This window comes from Macrobrachium rosenbergii, chromosome 3, assembly GCF_040412425.1.
Source record: "Macrobrachium rosenbergii isolate ZJJX-2024 chromosome 3, ASM4041242v1, whole genome shotgun sequence".
NCBI classification, from domain to species: Eukaryota; Metazoa; Arthropoda; class Malacostraca; order Decapoda; family Palaemonidae; genus Macrobrachium; species Macrobrachium rosenbergii.
In genome coordinates, this window is record NC_089743.1 from 84,405,007 (window position 1) to 84,428,492 (window position 23,486).

General features: G+C 34.7%; 1 protein-coding gene across 1 annotated transcript in view; it reads left to right on the forward strand.

Annotated features, from left to right (window-relative positions):
- The window catches only part of LOC136826553 (mast cell tryptase-like), a 40,625-nt gene extending 18,895 nt beyond the window's left edge, over positions 1 to 21,730 (forward strand). The window contains 2 exon segments of the mRNA XM_067083738.1: positions 18,871 to 19,016; positions 19,623 to 21,730. Of these exon segments, the coding sequence (XP_066939839.1) occupies positions 18,871 to 19,016; positions 19,623 to 19,790 (314 nt within the window). The 3' untranslated portion in view covers positions 19,791 to 21,730.
- Positions 21,731 to 23,486: the final 1,756 nt, after the last annotated feature.

A 23,486-nucleotide genomic window follows, 5' to 3' on the forward strand; every position in this document is an offset into this window, starting at 1 on the left:
AAAGGTATTCTTTATTTGGTGTTTATTCTACATTTCTAAACTAGAAATATATATTTACAGAGAAAATTTTACCTTGAGTGTAAATTCCTTCAAGAAAAAATGCTAAATTATTTTCCTGGTACAAAGAAATTGCAATAGATAACTGAATTCTTGCATTTCCAATGAGTAATTTACCTGACTTTACTATGGTGATCTCAAGTTCCTGATATAGTGTTCTTCATATTTATGGAGATTTAAGATGTAATACCAATAAATGAGTTTTACTGCAGAAGGATAAACCATATGGCACTCAGACGACGTAAAATTTCCTAAATTATACTGCTAATTGCTCCTAAAGTTCAAATGATCTACTCAAAAAAATTAAAAAGGCCTCACATTTCATAAACTAACAAAAAATTAGATATAACAAAAATGTTGAAAAGGGCTCAAAATCCACAAATTCCATTTTTTTTCTAAACAGCAACGCATAAGTAAGAGGAACTCTATATATACTGGTGGTTTCGGCGGGAAATATAAACTGGCTTTCGATTGGTTAGTGAACACTTCAATTCTTATTGGTGCTCCCACAGTCGTTTCCATAGTAACCACTGTTTACCAACAAATCCAGTGCCTTTTTATTGGCTGCTGAACACTTGGACTCTTATTGGTTGTCACATAGTTGTTTCTATGGCAACCACTGTTTACAAATGCCCTCATACTTCATTCATAAGTTATGGATTATTTGGAAATCCTCCAGTTTTATGAGTTGCTGTTCGAAACCCTTACAAATTCACTCACTTTTTTTGTGTTTGGGGTTTGAAAAAAAGTGAATAAACAAATTTAATCGTTGTAATAATTTTGATTCCTTGCAACGTTTTTCAACATACTTACTGAGTTTAATTATCTAACCTTATATAAAAGCTGGAAAGCGTTTAATTGGGGGTTCATTCCGTAATTTCAGATCTTATTTGCACTGTAATATGTTTCCAGTATATGAAGAGTCCTCTCACATACTCTAAGGGATGCACAGAAGTCCATTAAAGTTTTTCTTTCAATTTATATTTTCTTATTATATTATCAATAATGGTAATTTTACTTTCAACTTGCTGTGATGGTGTTCTTCGTACCTATTGAGAATTAAGTTATAAAACCAAATAATGTGTTTTGCTGCAGAAGAAGAATAAACCATATAGCATCCAGACAACTTAAAATTTCTTTAATTATGTGAAAATTATTATTGTCAGTAAACCTCTGAAGTCTAAACCATCTACATAAACTAAAAAAAATAGATAAAACAAAAATGTTGAAAAGGTCTCAAAATCCACAAATTCCATTTTTTTCCAAACAGCAACGCATAAGTAAGAGGAAATCTCTATATACTGGTGGTTTCGGCGGGAAATATAAATTGCTTTCGATTGGTTGGTGAACACTTAAATTCTTATTGGTGCTCCCACAGTCGTTTCCATAGTAACCACTGTTTACAAACAAATCCAGTGCCTTTTGATTGGCTGCTGAACACCTGGAATCTCATTGGTTGTCACATAGTTGTTTCTATGGCAACCAGTGTTTACAAATAGCTGCGTACTTCATTCATAAGTTATGGATTATTTGGAAATCCTCCAGTTTTATGAGTTGCTGTTCGAAACCCTTACAAATTCACTCACTTTTTTTGTGTTTGGGGTTTGAAGAAAACTGAAAAAATTAATTTAATTGTCGTAATAATTCTGATTCCTTGCAACGCTTTTCAACATACTTACTGAGTTTAATTATCTAACCTTATATAAAAGCTGGAAAGCGTTTAATTGGGGATTTATTCAGTAGTTTCAGATCTTATTTGCACCGCAATAGGTTTCCAGTATATGAAGAGTCCTCTCACATACTCTAAGGGATGCAGAGAAGTCCATTAAAGTTTTTTTTTCAATTTATATTTTCTTATTATATTATCAATAACGGTAATTTTATTTTCAACTTGCTGTGATGGTGTTCTTCGTATCTACTGAGAATTAAGTTATAAAACCAAATAATGTGTTTTGCTGCAGAAGAAAAATAAGCCATATAGTATCCAGACAACTTAAAATTTCTTTAATTATACTAAATATTATTATTGTCAGTAAACCTCTAAAGTCTAAACCATCTACATAAATTAAAGAAAATTAGATAAAACAAAAATGTTGAAAAGGGCTCAAAATCCACGAATTCAGTTTTTTCCATACAGCAACGCATAAGTAAGAGGAACTCTCTATATACTGGTGGTTTCGGCGGGAAATATAAACTGGCTTTCAACTGGTTGGCGAACACTTGAATTCTTATTGGCGCTCCCACAGTCGTTTCCATAGTAACCACTGTTTACAAACAAATCCAGTGCCGTTTGATTGGCTGCTGAACACCTGGACTCTTATTGGTTGTCACATAGTTGTTTCTATGGCAACCACTGTTTACAAATACCTCCCTACTTCATTCATAAGTTATGGATTATTTGGAAATTCTCCAGTTTTATGAGTTGCTGTTCGAAACCCTTACAAATTCACTCACTTTTTTTGTGTTTGGTGTTTTATAGAAAACTGAAAAAATTAATTTAATTGTCGTAATAATTCTGATTCCTTGCAACGTTTTTCAACATACTTACTGAGTTTAATTATCTAACCTTATATGAAAGCTGGAAAGCGTTTAATTGGGGGTTTATTAAGTAGTTTCAGATCTTATTTGCACTGCAATAGGTTTCCAGTATATGAAGAGTCCTCTCACATACTCTAAGGGATGCACAGAAGACCATTAAAGTTTTTTTTTTAATTTATACTTTCTTATTACATTATCAATAACGGTAATTTTATTTTCAACTTGCTGTGATGGTGTTCTTCGTATCTATCAAGAATTAAGTTATAAAACCAAATAATGTGTTTTGCTGCAGAAGAAGAATAAACCATATAGCATCCAGACAACTTAAAATTTCTTTAATTATACTGAAATTATTATTGTCAGTAAACCTCTGAAGTCTAAACCATCTACATAAACTAAAAAAATTAGATAAAACAAAAATGTTGAAAAGGGCTCAAAATCCACGAATTCCATTTTTTTCCAAACAGCAACGCATAAGTAAGAGGAACTCTCTATATACTGGAGGTTTCGGCGGGAAATATAAACTGCTTTCGATTGGTTGGTGAACACTTGAATTCTTGCTGAGAATTGCTCCTACAGTCAATGTTTCATAGTAACCACTGTTTACAAAACAAATCCAGTGCCTTTGATTGACTCTTATTGGTTGTCACATAGTTGTTTCTATGGCAACCACTGTTTACAAATACCCCCCTACTTCATTCATAAGTTATGGATTATTTGGAAATCCTCCAGTTTTATGAGTTGCTGTTCGAAATCCTTACAAATTCAATCACTTTTTTTTGTGTATGGTGTTTTATAGAAGACTGAAAAAATTAATTTAATTGTAATAATTCTGATTCCTTACAACGTTTTTCAACATACTTACTGAGTTTATTATCTAACCTTATATAAAAGCTGGAAAGCGTTTAATTGGGGGTTCATTCAGTAATTTCAGATCTAATTTGCACTGCAATATGTTTCCAGCATATGAAGGGTTCTCTCACATACTCTAAGGGATGCACAGATGTCCAATAACGTTTTTTTTTTAATTTATATTTTCTTATTATATTATCAATAACGTTAATTTTATTTTCAACTTTGTGTGATGGTACTTTTCGTATCTATTGAGAATTAAGTTATAAAACCAAATAATGTGTTTTGCTGCAGAAGAAGAATGAGCCATATAGCATCCAGACAACTTAAAATTTCTTTAATTATATGAAAATTATTATTGTCAGTAAACCTCTGAAGTCTAAACCATCTACATAAACTAAAAAAACTTAGATAAAACAAAAATGTTGAAAAGGGCTCAACATCCACGCATTCCATTTTTTTCTAAACAGCAACGCATAAGAGGAACTCTCTATATACTGGTGGTTTCGGCAGGAAATATAAACTGGCTTTCGATTGGTTGGTGAACACTTGAATTTTTATTGGTGCTCCCACAGTCGTTTCCATAGTAACCACTGTTTACAAAGAAATCCAGTGCCTTTTGATTGGCTGCTGAACACCTGGACTCTTATTGGTTGTCACATAGTTGTTTCTATGGCAACCAGTGTTTACGAATATCCTCATACTTCATTCATAAGTTATGGATTATTTGGAAATCCTCCAGTTTTATGAGTTGCTGTTCGAAACCCTTACAAATTCACTCACTTTTTTTGTGTTTGGTGTTTTATAGAAAACTGAAAAAATTAATTTAATTGTCGTAATAATTCTGATTCCTTGCAACGTTTTTCAACATACTCACTGAGTTTAATTATCTAACCTTATATAAAAGCTGGAAAGCGTTTAATTGGGGGTTCATTCAGTAATTTCAGATCTTATTTGCACTGTAATATGATTCCAGCATATGAAGGGTTCTCTCACATACTCTAAGGGATGCACAGAAGTCCAATAAAGTGTTTATTTCAATTTATATTTTCTTATTATATTATCAATAACGGTAATTTTATTTTCAACTTGCTGTGATGGTGTTCTTCGTACATATTGAGAATTAAGTTATAAAACCAAATAATGTGTTTTGCTGCAGAAGAATAAACCATATAGCATCCAGACAACTTAAAATTTCTTTAATTATATGAAAATTATTATTGTCAGTAAACCTCTGAAGTCTAAACTATCTACATAAACTAAAAAAAATGAGATAAAACAAAAATGCTGAAAAGGGCTCAAAATCCACGAATTCCATTTTTTTCTAAACAGCAACGCATAAGTAAGAGGAACTCTCTATATACTGGTGGTTTCGGCGGGAAATATAAACTGGCTTTCGATTGGTTGGTGGACACTTGAATTCTTATTGGCGCTCCCACTGTCGTTTCCATGGTAACCACAGTTTACAAACAAATCCAGTGCTTTTGATTGGCTGCTGAACACTTGGACTCTTATTGGTTCTCACTAGTTGTTTCTATGGTAACCAGTGTTTACAAATACCGCCCCTACTTCATTCATAAGTTATGGATTATTTGGAAATCCTCCAGTTTTATGATTTGCTGTACGAAACCCTTACAAATTCACTCACTTTTTAGTGTTTGGTGTTTTATTGACAACTGAAAAAATTAATTTAATTGTCGTAATAATTCTGATTCCTTGCAACGTTTTTCAACATACTTACTGAGTTTAATTATCTAACCTTATATAAAAGCTGGAAAGCGTTTAATTGGGGGTTCATTCAATAGTTTCAGATCTTATTTGCACTGTAATATGTTTCCAGTATATGAAGGGTCCTCTCACATACTCTAAGGGATGCACAGAAGTCCATTAAAGTTTTTTTCTTTAAATAATATTTTCTTATTATATTATCAATAATGGTCATTTTATTTTCAACTTACTGTGATGGTGTTCTTCGTATCTACTGAGAATCAAGTTATAAAATCAAAAATGTGTTTTGTTGCAGAAGAAGAATAAACCATATAGTATCCAGACAACTTAAAATTTCTTTAATTATACTGAAAATTATTATTGTCAGTAAACCTCTGACGTCCAAACCATCTACATAAACTAAACAAATTAGATAAAACAAAAATGTTGAAAAGGGCTCAATATCCACGAATTCCATTTTTTTCCAAACAGCAACGCATAAGTAAGAGGAACTCTCTATATACTGGTGGTTTCGGCGGGAAATATAAACTGGCTTTCGATTGGTTGGTGAACACTTGAATTCTTATTGGTGCTCCTACAGTCGTTTCCATAGTAACCACTGTTTACAAACGAACCCAGTGCCTTTTGATTGGCTGCTGAACACTTGGACTCTTATTGGTTGTCACACAGTTGTTTCTATGGCAACCAGTGTTTACAAATACCCCCATACCTCATTCATAAGTTATGGATTATTTGGAAATCCTCCAGTTTTATGATTTGCTGTTGGAAACTCATAAATTCACTCACTTTTTTGTGTTTGGTGTTTTTTGTAGAAAACTGAAAAAATTGATTTAATTGTCGTAATATTTCTGGTTCCTTGCAACGTTTTTCAACATGGTTCAATTATCTAACCTTATATAAAAGCTGAAAGCGTTTAATTGGGGGTTCATTCAGTTTTTCAACATGTAATATGTTTCTTGAAGGGTCATACTCAAGGTTCCACAAAGCTAATTTATATTTTATTATTATATTATCTAACAACTTACTGTGATGGTGTTCTTCGTAATCGAGAATTGGAAAACCAAAGAATGTGTTTTCTTGTTGCAGAAGAAGAATAAGCCATATATCACCAAGACAACTTTAATTATACTGGAAAATTCATTGTCAGTAAACCTTCAGTCTAAACCATTTTATAAAATCAGATAAAACAAAAATTATTCAAAATCCAGCATTTTTTCCAAACAGCAACGCGCATAAGTAAGAGGAACCCCCATATACTGGTTTTCGGCAAATATAAACTGCATTGGTTGGTGGACACTGAAGGCGCTCCCACTGGTCATAACCACAGCTTGGCAAACAAAATCCAGTGGATTGGCTGCAACACTTGACTCCATTTGTTTTATGGTAGTTTTCTTTCTTCATTCATAAGTACGGAATATTTGAAATTTCCAGTTTTATGAGTTGCTGTCTTGAAACCCTATCAATAAAAATGGTAATTGTCGTTTTCAACGTTTTTCAACTACTCACTGTGATTTAATTGGGGGTTCATTCAGTAATTTCAGGATCTGTCACACTGTATCTATGAAGGGCGGGATGCAATTAAAGTTATAAAATTTCCAAAACGGTAATTTTATTTTCAACTTGCTGTGATGGTTTTGCATATTGAGAATTCAGAAAAACCAAATAATGTGTTTGCTGCAGAAGAATAAACCATATAGCATCCAAGACAACAAAATTTCTTTAATTATATGAAAATTATTGTCAGTAAACCTCTGAAGTCTAAACCATCTACATAAACTAAAAAAATGAGATAAAACAAAATGCTGAAATGGTTTCAAACTACGCTTTTTTCAAAAGCAACGCATCAAGAGGAACTCTCTATATACTGGTGGTTTCTGGCGGGAAATATAAACTGGCTTTCGATTGGTTGGTGATTACCTGAATTCTTATTATGCCCCACCGTCGTTTCCATGGTAACCACAGTTTACAAACAAAAGTGCTTTTGATTGGCTGCTGAACACTTGACTCTTATTGGTTCTCACTAGTTGTTTCGGCCAGTAAGGACTTCATTCATAAAGTTATGATTATTTGGAAATCCTCCAGTTTTATGATTTGCTGTACGAACCTCTTTTACAAATTCAATTACCTTTAGTGTTTGGTGTTTTATTGACAACTGAAAAAATTAATTTAATTGTCGTAATAATTTGATTCCTTTGCAACGACATACTTACTGAGTTTAATTATCTAACCTAATAAAAGCTAAGCTCCATTCAATGTTTCAGATTTCCAATATGTTTCCAGTATATGAAGGGTCCCTTCACATACTCTAAGGATGCACAGAAGTCCATTAAAGCTTTTTCTTTAAACAAATTATCAATAATGGTCATTTTATTTTCAACTTACTGTGATTTCTTTCTGGCAAGTTATAAATCAAAAATGTGTTTTGTTGCAGAAGAAGAATAAAACTATATAGTATCCAGACAACTTAAAATTTCTTTAATTATACTGGACTCTTATTGGTAAACCTCTGGACTCCAAACCATCTACATAACCAAACAAATTAGATAAAACAAAATTTGAAAAAGGCTCACATCCACGACCCATTTTTTCCAAACAGCAAACGCATTAAGAGGAACTCTATATACTGGGTGGTTTCAAATATAAACTGGCTTTCTCGATTGGTTGGTGAACACTTGAATTCCATTGGTGCTCCTACAGTCGTTTCCAAACCGACAAACGTGTTTTGGACTTATTGGTTGTCAAAAGTTGTTTCTTTATGGCCCAGTGTTTACAACTACCCTCATTCATAAGTTATGGATTATTTGGAAATCCTCCGTTTTATGATTTGGTTGTTGGAAACCCTGTGTTTGGTGTTTTGTAGAAAACTGAAAAAATTTATTTAATTGTCTAATATTCTTTGGTTCCTGCAACGTTTTTCAACATACTTACTGAGTTTAATTATCCCTTATATAAAAGCTGGAAATTTAATTGTGGTTCATTCAGTCAGATCTTATTTGCACTGTAATATGTTTCAGCATATGAAGGGTCATACTCTAAGGGATGCGCAAAAGTTTAAAGTTTTTCTTTCAATTTATATTTTATTATTATATTATCATTAACAATTTTATTTTCAACTTACTGTGATGGTGTTCTTCGTATCTAAGAATTTTATAAACCAAAGAATTGTCTGCAGAAGAAGAATAATAAGACAACTTAAAAATTTCTGATTCAGTAAACCTCTGAAGTTCAAACTATCTACATAAACTAAAAATTAGATTTGTCAAAATCCATTCCATTTTTTCCAAAACAGCAACGCATAAGTAAGAGGAACCTTATATATTGCAGGGTTTTTAAGGGAAATATAAACTGGCTTTCGATTTAATTATCTCCCACTGTCGTTTCCATGGTAACCATTTCATAAACAAATCCAGTGCTTTGATTGGCTGCTGAACACTTGACTGGTTCTCACATAGTTGTTTCATGGTAACCAGTTTACCCTCATACTGGTTTTAAGGTTGCTGCCTGAAACCCTTACAAATCTACCTCACTTTTAGTGTTTGGTGTGTCAGATCTTAATTAATTGTCGTAATAATTTGATTCTAACGTTTTTTCAACATATGTTTAATTATCTAACAGTATAAAAGCTGGTGCTGTTTAAGGGGGTCCAATCTCTTATTTGCACTGTACTCTAATATGGGTCCTCCTATACTCTAAGGGATGCACAGAAGTCCATTAAAGTTTTTTTTTCAAATAATATTTTCTTATTATATTATCAATAATGGTCATTTTATTTTCAACTTACTGATGGTGTTCTTCGTATCTACTGAGAATCAAGTTATAAAATCAAAATGTGTTTGTTGCAGAAGAAGAATAAACCATATAGTATCCAGACAACTTAAAATTTCTTTAATTATACTGAAAATTATTATTGTCAGTAAACCTCTGACGTCCAAACCATCTACATAAACTAAAAAAATTAGATAAAACAAAAATGTTGAAAAGGGCTCAATATCCACGAATTCCATTTTTTTCCAAACAGCAACGCATAAATAAGAGAACTCTCTATATACTGGTGGTTTCATGGAAATATAAACTGGCTTTCGATTGGTTGAGAACACTTGAATTCTTATTGGTGCTCCTACAGTCGTTTCCATAGTAACCACTGTTTACAAAACGAACCCAGTGCCTTTTGATTGGCTGCTGAACACTTGACTCTTATTGGTTGTCACACAGTTGTTTCTATGGCAACCAGTGTTTACAAATACCCCCATACCTCATTCATAAGTTATGGATTATTTGGAAATCCTCCAGTTTTATGATTTGCTGTTGGAAACCCTTACAAATTCACTCACTTTTTTTGTGTTTGGTGTTTTGTAGAAAACTGAAAAAATTTATTTAATTGTCGTAATATTTCTGGTTCCTTGCAACGTTTTTCAACATACTCACTGAGTTTAATTATCTAACCTTATATAAAAGCTGGAAAGCGTTTAATTGGGGGTTCATTCAGTAATTTCAGATCTTATTTGCACTGTAATATGTTTCCAGCATATGAAGGGTCATACTCTAAGGGATGCGCAAAAGTCCATTAAAGTTTTTCTTTCAATTTATATTTTATTATTATATTATCAATAATGGTAATTTTATTTTCAACTTACTGTGATGGTGTTCTTCGTATCTATCGAGAATTAAGTTATAAAACCAAAGAATGTGTTTTGCTGCAGAAGAAGAATAAGCCATATATCACCAAGACCAAAATTTCTTTAATGTGTTTTGCTGAAGTCTAAACCATCTACATAAAACTAAAAAAATTAGAAAAAACAAAATAAAAGGGCCAAAATCCACGAATTCCATTTTTTCCAAACAGCAACGCATAAGTAACCCCTCTATATACTGGTGGTTTGGAATTATTGGTTGGTGGACACAAATTGGCGCTCCCACTGTCGTTTTCCATGGTAACCACAGTTTACAAACAAATCCAGTCATTGGCTGCCGAACACTTGGACTCTTATTGGTTCCCATATTGTTTTTATCTACAACCCTCATACTTCATTCATAACTAAAAAAATTAGATAAAACAAAAAGGTTTGGTGTTTTATTGACATGAAAAAATTAATTTAATTGTCGTAATAATTCTGATTCCAAAAACATACTTACTGGGAGTTTAATTATTCCATTTGGAAAAGCATTTAATTAAAGTTCCAATAGTTTCAGATCTTATTTTGCAATAATATGTTTCCAGTATATGAAGGGTCCTCTCACATACTCTAAGGGATGTACCCATTAAAGTTTTTTTTCTAATATTTTCTTTATTATATTATCAATAATGGTCATTTTATTTTCAACTTCATCGGATGGTTTCTTTTCGTATCTACTGAGAATCAAGAAAATCAAAATGTGTTTTGTTGCAGAAGAAGAATAAACCATATAGTATCCAGACAACTTAAAATTTCTTTAATTATACTGAAAATTATTATTGGTTGACGTCCAAACCATCTACATAAACTAAAAATTAGATAAAACAAAAATGCTCTTATCCACGAATATTTTTTCCAAACAGCAACGCATAAGTAAGAGGAACCTTCTATATACTGGTGGTTTCGTTTTCACTTGAATTCTTATTGGTGCTCCAAGTCGTTTCCATAGTAATCACTTACAAACAAACCAGTGCCTTTGATTGGCTGCTGAACACTTGACTCTTATTGGTTGTCACAGTTGTTTCTATGGTAACCAGTGTTTACAAACACCCATACTTCATTCATAAGTTATGGATTATTTGGAAATCCTCCTGTTTTATGATTTGCTTGTTGAAACCTTACAAATTCAATCACTTTTTGTGTTTGGTGTTTTTAGAAAACTGAAAAATTGATTTAATTGTCGTATTATTCTGATTCCTTGCAACGTTTTTTCAACATACTCACTGAGTTTAATTATCTAACCTTTATATAAAAGCTGGGAAAGCGTTTAATTGGGGTTCATTCAGTACTTTCAGATCTTATTTGCTGTAATATGTTTCCATATATCATACTCTAAGTCCTCCATCAATTTATATTTTATTATTATATTATCAATAATGGTAATTTTATTTTCAACTTACTGTGATGGTGTTCTTCGTATCTATCGGAATTGCATAAACAAAGAATGTGTTTTGCTGCAAAGAAGAATAAGCATATAAAGTTTTTTTAATTATTAATATTGTCAGTAAACCTCTGAAGTCTAAACCATCTACATAAACTAAAAAATTAGATAAAACAAAAATGCTGGAAAGGGCTCAAAATCCACGTAAAACAGCAACGCATAAGTTTATACTTTTTCAAATATAAACTGGCTGATTGTTGGTGGACACTTGACTCTTATTGGCGACTGTCGTTTCCATGGTAACTTTTACAAACAAATTCTGCTGAACACTCTCTTATTGGTTCTCTCACTAGTTGTTTCTTTATGGTAACCAGTGTATAAATACCCACTACTTCATTCATATAATTATTTGAAATCCTCCAGTTTTATGGGATTTGCAGCCTCAGAAGTGTTTGTGTTTTAAAAACTGAAAAAATAAAATTGTCATAATAATTCAGCAACGTTTTTCAACATACTTACTGACAACCTTAAAAAAGCTGATTTCTTCATAATAGTTTCAGATTAATATGTTTCCAGTATATGAAAATTATACTATTCCACAAAGTTTTTTTTTTTTTTAATTAATATTGCATTATATTATCAGTAACCAACTTACTGTGATGGTGTTCTTCGTATCTATTGAGAATTGGTTATAAAACCAAATAATGAGTTTTGCCATCTACAGCATCCAACAACTTAAAATTTCTTTTAATTATACTGAAATAGATAAAAGTCCAAACCATCAAAAACTAAAAACTTAGATAAAAACAAAATGTTGAAAAGGGCTCAATATCACGAATTCCATTTTTTTCCAAACAGCAACGCATAAGTAAGAGGAACTCTCTAAATACTGTTAGTTTAGGCGGGAAATATAAACTGGCTTTCGATTGGTTGGTGAACACTTGAATTCTTATTGGTTGTCCCACAGTCGTTTCCATAGTAACCACTGTATACAAACAAATCCAGTGCCTTTTGATTGGCTCCTGAACACTTGGATTTTTATTGGTTGTCCCACAGTCGTTTCCATAGTAACCACTGTATACAAACAAATCCAGTGCCTTTTGATTGGATCCTGAACACTTGGATTCTTATTGGTTGTCCCACAGTCATTTCCCTGCAACCACTGTGTACAAAAAAATCCAGTGCCACAGATTGGCTCCTGAACACCAGATTCTTATTAGATTGTCACATAGTTGTTTCTATGGCAACCACTGTTTACAAATACCCCTATACTTCATTCATAAGTTATGGATTATTTGGAAATCCTCCAGTTTTATGAGTTGCTCTTGGAAACCCTTATAAACTCACTCACTTTTTTCTGTGTTTGGTGTTTGAAGAAAACTGAAAAAAGCAATTTAATCATTGTAATAACTCTGATTCCTTGAAACGTTTTGCATCATACTACATTTCCTCTTACTGAGTTCCATTATCTAACCTTATATAAAAATTGGAAAGCGTTTAATTGTTTTTTTTCAGTAGTTTCAGATCTTATTTGTACTGTAAAAGGTTTCCAGGATATGAAGGGTCCTCACGCACACTCTAAGGGATGCACAAAAATCCATTAAAGCTTTTTTTTGCCAATTTATACATTCTTATTATATTATCAATAACGGTAATTCTAGTGGTTCTTAAATTTTTTATAAGTCACCCGCCTCTTTGAGAATCTTGTGAAAACTATGGTACCCTCCTTAGTCAAATGCTTATAATCATATAAATATCATTGTGCATGCAACAAACATCTTTTTATTTCACTTGAATATAGAGTGCCTCCTTCTCCAAGTATTATACATTCTCTCAACAAGTAAAACGCATCCGAATTTTATATATTGAACAAAAGGAACAACAACTGTGGTCACAGTTTCATTTCAATGTGAAGATTGTTGTTGCTGAGATATGTAGCTGCAAAGGGTTGAAGGTAGGCTTGCGTTAATGAACACCAAAATTCTCTAAGACTCTGAGTTGAATTCACTTCATATCTGATATCCCTTGTCCTCAGGTCAGTGGGGTCATCTTTGGCAAGGTCTTCGTCACTGATAGTCTTGTAGGGTAAAACATACCCAAGATTGCTCAGAGTGAACTGATTTATTGCCGCGCTGCCCCTTAAAAGAAAAAGAAAGACTTTTACCAAGGACTCGTATGGGGTTTAAGTAATTAAACGCTACTGCCGGTATGGTACAAGTGATATTTACATGTTGCAAATAGCCCTTTTTCACAATGGAAAATAAGACTATTATATCCTTAATAGGCTGAAGCTATTCAGGATGTTGATACAGTACCAAGTCGCAGATGATCGTAATACTTTGCAAGTGACACAAAACACGTTTTTTACAATGGAATCTTGGACCCTTGCTAGGCTGACGTAGTTACAGGTGCTGATACGGCACTAGGCCAAAACTAGCAAACAGAAGTACTAAGTTACAAGGAAATATATTATTTATACAAAAGCAGTAACATATACTAGTTATTTAGCTTTTCAGAATGACGATAAGGAGCTAGGCGGGTGAATTGTTCCTTTAACAGCACCTGTGGCAATATTGCTTGTGTTTGCTGTGAGCTTAAGTCTGGCCCCGGGGTTGGGAAATGCCAGAGTGGTGGCATCTGCCAGGGAATTCTTGATGGCTTTGAAGGTGTCACATTGGGCAGGGCCCAAATTAAGTTCTTGATGTCTCTATTGAGGGTGCTGTGGAGGGGAACTATGGTTTGTGCGATGTTGGGAAGGAACCGATGGTAGTTTACCTTCGTGTTGAAGCAGTTCTTTTATGGTGGTTGGAGTCAGGTTTTTCCTGGTGGCTAATACCTTGGAAGGTATACAGTAGACACTGCTTTCAGAGACTTGATGACCCAGGGATTTGATGGAGGAGACCTCAGTGAAGCATTTGTCAAGGAAGACCACTAAACCATTGTCCGATTGTACGGAGAGTATGACTGTTATATTTCTAGTTGTCTTCCCGATTTTTGGAGATGATGAGGATGTCCTCGACATAGCAGAAGTCAGTGGAGGAGGTCTCTAATAATGATGTCCATCAGCCTCTGGAAAGTGGACCTTGAGTTCTGGAGGTCGAATGTAGAATAGGTGAGTGTGTAGGTCACAGACAGTGGGATGATCGCCATCCTCGGAACATCCATGTGGTGGACCGTGACTTAGAAGTAGCCCCTTGTTAGGATGAACTTGTCAAGGATCCTTATTTCGTCGAAAGTGAAGATGATGACCGCCATGTTAGGTAGAAGGCAGTAGTATAGTCAGGCTGTTTGTGGGTTGAGGCTCCTTTAGTCCATGTTCTCTCCTATTTTCTAAGCCAAAAACGAGCTCCAACATTTCCAGGGAACGTGGCCTCACTCAAGTCTCTCAAGCGTTGTGTGGCTCTTTTTGTTTAACAGTGCGAGAAGCAACCTTGTAGGGTGCTTCAAGATACGGCTTTTGTGTTGTGAAAAATCCAAGTTTGGCAAAGGTGAGGCTTTCTCAGATCGACCCTTCTTGGCAAAAAAATTATCAACACTGTCTGATATATTTTCAGGTGTTCCTCCAGTTTTTTACGCATCATGCTTCCATTGGCAAGGAAACATTGTGGGCTTTGTGTTCAGAGATGAAAGTGAAATCAGGGATATACAATCTTTGCTGTTTGTCCTTTTCTTTGATATTTCCAACTTGAGCCTGGGCTGCCAAAAAATAAAAAAACAAAAATATTATGCAGTGGAAGCAGTAAGCAATGTCTGGTAATAAATGCCAATAACACTAGAATGCTCTCTCTCCCTCTCTCTCTCTCCAATGTAAGTAAAAAACAGAACCATACTAGCAGACAAACATGATCTGTAACCTAAAAGCAGTACATAACCAATCCACATAAATGTGTAATATATGTATATATATACATACATACATAATATAATATATATATATATATATATATATATATATATATATATTTATTTATATATATACATATATATATATATATATATATATATATATATACATATATTTATTTATATTTATATTATATATGCATATATACATATATATATATAGATAGATAGATAGATAGATAGATAGGAACCAGGCCAAACGATAGAAAAAGTGCTTAATTTTCTGCATATGCATTATACTGTTGGAAGCCACTTCTTTCCGTTAAAGCAACTGGAATTCATTTTATTAATACATGAATAAACTGGATGCAAGGACAAAGCGGACTAATACGTTAAGGTTGAATTTTACAATAAAGCAAACAGTAAACAGTAATCCACATTTCGTCACATTTATACGAACAAAAAGTTATATAATTACCGGTAGAATTATGCTACAGCTGTATCTTACCTAAATCACCGGAAAATTGAACGAGAAATATACAGAACATACTTAGGTAAGCTGCTACTGGGATGTACCATTTCCAGTTTTCAAGCCGAGTGTGAAGAATAAGTTAAAGTTATCAGTGGCTCCAAAATAATAGAATTCTTGACCCGTAGGCTGCCTGCACCTGCCAAAGTGGACGCATCTTTAGACCTGTTGTCCCTAGCGTAGCCTGTTCGTTACGAAAGGCGATGTAAGATTCATCACGTGTAATATAAACACAATAGCACAAATTCTTCCTGATAATAAAACACATCTGCAAGAAGAGAAAAATACAGAGCATTAAACTTAAATTTCATATTTTTAATTCAAGTTTTTACTTGACTTTCGTGGTCGTTGGACCTCAGGCAAAGAACCCCTGATATAGAGGTTAGAAAGGAAAAGGATCTTTGAGAACTTAAATATTTAAGGGGAAAATGCATGCGACATACCAAGGAGCTTGAAAAAGCGTATGGTAGGACTGAAATGGGCATTAAGGAGGGGAATGAAGGTGGCATAAAAGACAACTTTTTGGGTCATTATGATAGAAGAGAATCGTGGGTCAGAATATCTAGACAGGGAAATGACTGGTTTTGTGTAAAAGTGGGTTCAGACAAGTTAGTGTTATGATCCCTAGTCTGTTTAATATCTTCATCGATGCGGGAAGTTAAAGAGAAGGAACTAGTTATAAATACAGTCCCGTGGGATAAGACAGTGAATCGTGAATGGGATGTGGAAAGGTTGATGTTTACCAGTGATGCACAAGCTGATTGAGGGGAAAATTCTGACGCTGGTAAAGCAGTTTTGAAAGTTTCCAATTGACTATTAAAGGTTTGTTAGAAGAGTGAATAATTGAAGTTATTTTGAAGGAAGAGAAGAAAATCTAGCTGTCATGAAAGTTTTATTGGCAAGTAAAAGCATTTAAAGTGTAAATGCAGCAGTGTGTTTTGTGTTGTACTTTTTGTTAAAATAATATTATGGTGAAAAATGATATATATATATATATATATATATATATATATATATATATATATATATATATATATATGTGTGTGATAAAATTACATTTTCAATTGTTTTAGCATTATTCAAAATGTTTGCATTTTCATCAAGAAGCCAACATGGTGATTAAGTTTTGATAAAATAGAATGCCTAAGTGTGTAAAGATGAAGAGATAAAACTAACACATAATTAAAACAAATAGCAATTAATACAAAATTATCTACTAATAAGTAAGCCAATCAATAAAATGTAGCAAAGTAAACCTGCGCCGAACAGGGGCGTCATTTCAGATTTTTGATGGGGGAAGGGGTGTGCAAAGGCGGTTTGGCGAGCGAAGCGAGCCTAATCACCTGGAGGTTTTTTGATTTTGAGCCATTTTATTGCTTTTTGAAGCACATAAAATAGATAGATATAACTTAATGTGATGACATTTGAATTTCGGTATGGATAATGGAAAACCAGCTGCTGTTACTTCTTGGGACTTGGTGGGTGAGAGGAAAGTTGAGGCTGGGGATCCTGAGTCTGGGGCCCAGTTGCCCCACTAAATGACGCCCTGGCGCTAAAGTACCTGTGCTTGATTTCATCTCAAAACAAAGAAATCAACCTGAAACTAGGAAAGGCTGCAGTACGGAAGTTTCATGATCATTCTTTTTCGTTTTTTGGAAGCCCTTCTCTCGGCCCTCATTTTCCCCATCTGGCATAAAATATCTGTTGTCAGCCAAACTCTAGATTCTTCTTGGATTGCTTCTCCATCCATCGATTGCGGGTTTTTTTATAGATCTGTTTTTAATTCCTCCTGTAGGTCCCCCTCTAAGTTTTCATATTCTTTTAGTTCTGTCGTCATCCCATTGAATCAAAAGTTCATTTTCCAGTATCTCTGATGCATCTTGGCTGGATTTATTTCCATTGCAAATGTTTCTACGTCCTAGTTGCTCTTGGTGGTTTATTTCTGTGGGAGGCCTTTTACCCAAATCATGATGTACTTAATAAAGAGCATATTTAACTTTCAATTAAATATGCCTAGTACAAACAGGTGATCATCCCTGAGATTTAAGACTTCTGTGTTCCTGCCTTCAGCAATTCATTTTCAACTCTTACCAGATATATTAGCAATGGGTTCGTTACTCTTGTCCATTTACCTCCAGCAAGGTATCTATGTTCTTTGTTTAGTTTGGCTTTTTTGTTTGCTGTCAGTATTAGGGCTATCATACCGAACATGAGCCTCGTGCCTGGCAACAAATGAATTATATTTTAGGAGAGACAGAAATATAACTTCTGGGAAGAAGGAATCTTTTATGGTTGTACTGCTCATCCTTAATGAAGGGTTGCGGTCTACGAACGTTCTTCCCTATAATATCTCTCTCCTTGATCTTGTGATATCATGATCTTTTAGGTCTATTTCCTTGTGCACCTACTGTGACGCCTAATTCTTATTAATTTCTATGTTTTTTTGCCACTTAAGGTATTTGTCTATTGGAAAATTCTGATCAAGTATCCGTCTTCTCTCTACTTTGCACATTATTTTTGGAAATTTCACGAATTTTTTATCACATCTTTCTTCGGTTTGGTAGCTGTCGCTGTTAGGACAGACAATTCGAAAGCTAAATTCTTCTTCTTTTATTGCTTTATGCCCAGTTTGTTCCGTCGAAGTCTGGAACCACATTCCTCTTTGGTCACTTGTGGCCTCTATTTTTCATCTCTGCCTCAGAGCGCTTCTTTTGCATCCTGTACATTCAGCATTCCTGCATCAGTGTACATTTGCATTTTCTTTTGTCATTTTAAATACAACTAATGCAGTTTCACTATAGTACCACAAACACAATGTAAGATATAACAAACATAACATTTAATCTTCTTTTCCTGAGCAGATTTCATTTGTCTGTATTTTACAGTACTGATACATTTTCATTTCTTCCATATCCACTTGCCACATTGACTACACTTTCCGATCTATTTCCATATTGATTTTATTCTTACAGTGAGTTTTGCCATACTTATTTCAGTTTCAAATGCTGACTACAAGGTCAAGGGTTTTTTATCCAGTTCGGGAATCTCGTTTCCAACTTTTCCTTCACAGCAGTGGTAATTTGGCTAGTACTGCACTTAAGAAAACTAAATGTGACACCTTGGATGATCTAGCTGGAAGAAATATCGACATAAATATTTCAGCTAATTAACCAGTGTGTAACTGAAGAGACGGTTGGGTTGATATTTAGTGCACCTAATGGCCCTATAAATGAACAGTCTTCTTAACTAAAGGTTTTGCTTTTCCTCAGATGGCACGAACTCAGACTTGCTCCAGACCATCCGAGTCCCTGTGATGTCCAACAAGAAATGCCAGAGGGCGTACCGGAAGATCAACCCCGTCAGTAACAGGATGATATGCGCTGGATGGGACGACGGTGGAATGGGTCCCTGTGTTGTAAGTATTACTTCGTCTAGGTCTCAGAAAAATCTTTTGGTTTTAATGTCCTAATTAACGACAATCATGCTCTCATAGTAACTGACAATTCACGAATACTTTAGGGAGTTACCAGGTTGATTTTTGAGCTTCTGAGTGGGGTTTAGGTCCAGCGTGGTGACAGGTCGTGGACAAGGTTATCCCTGATATTATCCAGGAATAAAAAAAAAAAAAGAATAGCAATTAGTACCGCCAAGATTCTAGTTCCCAGTACTGGGTTAGTGCCGCCAGGAATCTGTGGTGCACTGTAGGAATCACTTAAGGTTCTCTGCAGCATCCCTTCGGTGCCTAGCTGTATCCACATTTAGCCTTTTACTTTACCTCGGTTCCAGATTGCTTTCTTCTATCTTGCTGTCCAACCACACCAACTCCCTTTTTCCAATCTTCGCTCAGCCACAAGTAACATGATTCGCGACAGTGAAGATTGGTCGCTGTTGTTGTATTCATGAAAAATTATGTATTTTTTTAGTTTCGAAAACCTATCGGTATCCTCATGTACGACCGAAATGATAATGATGGTTTCTCTCTTCGCAGTTTTATCATTACTAATATTATCATCGTCCACAGGGAGACAGCGGAGGCCCTCTGCAGTGCCGCGAAAGAGGGGGACCGTGGATACAGGCGGGAATCACCTCCTGGGGCGTTGGATGTGCTGAGCCAACTTACCCCGGTGTTTACATCCGGGTTACCGAGTACCTTGATTGGATTTACAAACATATGGAGAAAACTTATTGATTCGTCATTGCTGGTCATATCCAAGACAGTAAATACTACTTTTGCCCAAAAGTGAGGTAGCAATTTTGGAAAAGTTACTGGATAACGGAATGTTGCTTCTGAGCACGAGGACCGCTGGTGTTGTGCAGTTGCAAGAATTATATTAGTGGTTTTGAGAACTTATTCTTATGAGAACAAAACGCGCTATTTATCGTGCAAATACACCAAGTCTTCGTTATATAGTGAATTCACTTTTCTGACTCAGACATAAAGCAAATTCTTGGGCAACTTTTGCTATTTCAGACTACATAAACATATTTTATCGAAGAATAGGATGTCAGCAAGAGAGTGCAAAAATAATAATTCTTTAACAACTAGTAGAACTAATGCTTTGTCGACTTACAAAAACAATGCTCATTTCACGTTCAATACTTAGTGCTTACATAAAAGATAGCAATCAACACTGTAGTTGGTCTGATATTCTTACCGTCTAAGAATATCGATGGAAGGGATTATCGTATGGACTTTAAATTAACTATCCCTGTACGACTTGAAATCTCTTCCTAGTGTGGTTTGAAAATAAAGCATATGGCATTGCACTTGTAGAAGATCATACGTTATCTATTATTATATAATTGGTCTGGGATTTTTTATGAAAACAGAGATAATTTTTATCTTTGGAGATTTGGTACCCTGTAGAACATGTAAATTTTATTCATCTGGAGAAATAAACGAAAAGAAAGAGTAACGATATTATACGCACAATAATCATTCGTTCTCTATGTTTCATCGAGCCATTTTCAGAGCCCTTATCATTATTTCTGTTCAGAAACCTGGTCGATGTCAGGCTCTTTTCTTAATTCAAAAATCCAGTCACTAATGCTGAATGACAAGGTGAAAATAGACTCGTCTGTCTATTTTCCTGATACCTAAATTGTAAGCCGAAAATTATCTAACAATTGACAGGGTGCATTTATAATGCACAACGCCTGTGGTTTCCTTAACCAAAAAGTAACTTGCGATTTCCTTTGAAAGAGAAAAGCATTGCCAAAGAAAAGCAACGACCGTGAAACATTCTAAAAGGATCTCATGAAAGCAGGGACAGCCTAAAATAACTTATTTTAGCTGCGAAGAAAGATGGCATGGGAAACGTGATGCCCCTATGCAGCCTGACCCCAGTGGAATCCAGAAAAATTGGGGAAGGACGGCTTTCGAGGTTGGAAGCAACCACTAACACCATTTCAAGTGATATGCAACAGGTAGCAACTATGTAAGAGATTACAACTAATGTGCCGAAATCTGTAACTTTGTGCTATAACACTTCGTTCATATACTGAATGTTTTGTGAAATGAGCGCTCAGGTGCAAAGTAGGTCATTAGTGTTCGTTCTTCAAATGTCAATGTATTTATTAAACTCTTCTATTTTTTAATTCTGAGTAGAAATGCCAAAATAAATAGTTTACTAATCTTCCTACTAACCACTGTTTAAGTAGTAGGATGTTATTCTGGATGTAGGTAAAAATTTAGTGAGATCCCATTTACTGTCTATTTGAATTCCACACTGTAGTCATATTGTGTAAACTGCATCAGTTACGTGTATTATGTTAACTTATTTATCATACTATTTAATTATAAGACTACTGATAAGATTTTTAAATTATGAAATCAATAGTTTGTAGTTCTCATAATCAGTGTTTATTTTGTGAATGACTGTGGAACGTATTGACTGTGAAAGTTTTGTCTGGAATAAGACCTCGGGTCGTGACATCAAACTAAACAACGATATCCAGAGCTGCTGCTATAAGGATACCGAGTACAAGATATGATGTAACCACCATCTTTTCAGATACATTCCTTTCAGCGATATGAACTTGTAATTTTTTTTTTTTTATTTTTTTGTTCTTCAAATGTTCTGAGTGATACAGTTTTACGTAAAGTGCAAATTAAATTATGAATACCCTCCTTTCATTTTCTTCATTCATCAGTATGCTTCAGCACAGCCGAATAGCCTTCCCACAAGCCAATAATTAACAAACATGTAGAAAATGGTCTGATGCCTGGAGAATTTGCTAATCAGGTCTGTGAAACGCTCATGCAAACAGAATAGTGATAATGCTTTCAGTGCAGACCTTTCTTGCTCTAGGTATCACTCTCTTGAAGTTCTAAGACCTCCGTTACCAAAGGAACGGCCTGCTCCCAGACGAACTGAATAGGAAAGTGAGGTTACTCACCCCCTCGTATGACTTCTCCATTCACTGGGGGAGGATTACCAGCGGACAAGAAATCTTTCCCATAGTACTTCGAAGCTTTGCAGACCTAGGATCTTGAAAACAAGATGTAACAGAACGGTGTTGTCTATAGCGACCAGCATGAAAGGGAACAGTCAAGGCTGTTATGGTAGGATAAGTTTATGACGAGGCTCCACAAGTATTCCCTTGGAATTACTTTCTCGGTTAGGATGAGAATAGTGACTGCATAGACCTGCTATTACACAAAGTGCCAGCATATATCTTACTGCAAATGTTCAAGGGATATTTGCTCCCATTGTAAAATTTCTGTACTCGACAGCCACCAAATGGTTTGTAATTTGCTGGCTGGATGGAATCGATTCTGATCATACTAAGAGACCCTCCATTTTTTTTCTAAAAGGAATTATCAGTTAATTCATTGAAAAAGTCTTTATTGATAAAATATTTACTACATTTTATTTGGAGGATACCTCTTTATAGAATGCTGCTATTACTAGACATACGAAAAATTTTAGCAGGTGTATTGATTTTAGTGCTGCCTTTGAATTGGTTAACAACAGGATTAATCATCTTTCCAAATTAAATACCATGTAACATCTTGTCTACCGGCTTTGCTATTATTTGCTTAACTGACTCCGTGCCGGAGGGGGAAATTGCTCCAGAATAGCCTGTATACCGACTCCAGGCGAGCTCAAAGAAATCATACGTCTGGAAAACACGAGTGAGCGTGATATGGCAACAACAAATTTATCAGAATTATACATCTAAACTACGTTACACTGAAAACTGTCTGATAAAAGAAAAAAACCTCAAGAGGCCACAACCAAAGTCTTAAAGGATAAGTTCATGAATTTGGGTTATACAGTAACTAGCCTAACCTAAACACGGCCACGGTACCATCCGAAAACTAATAATAAATATAGGCACTTGGCTTGCGCAGAGAAAAGCATGCAGGTCAGAGTAATTTAGAATTAAGGATTAGCCTAACCGAAGTCAAATTCGATACACACTTGTCCCAGCCACGCAAAACCCAAATCTAGTTGTCAACACTATGAAAATTACCATCAAGTAGAATATCGTAAACTTACCCCAGCCACAGAAACCGAAATCTGGTTTCACCACTACGAAAATTTCCTGGAAGTTGATTATCGCCAAGTTGACTGACCTCCCTGAAAATCTTGGCAAACATCAAAGAACGTCTCAAGACGAGAAAACATGGCAAACGTTAACGCAAGTAAATTATTAGGGGATTAAAAAGAGGTATACCTCTTTTTATCTTTAGCTTGTTGTTCTTACGTCATCCATGATCCTCTTTCATCCATGATCATCATCCATGATCCCTCTCTACGTCATCCATGATCCCTGTAGATGGCGCTCAGAACGTTGGTAAACTTTGTTAACTGTTTACTCGAGCTGTTCTTGTGTTCAAAAAACCACCCAGAATAGAGTACCTGATGATGCTTTGCAT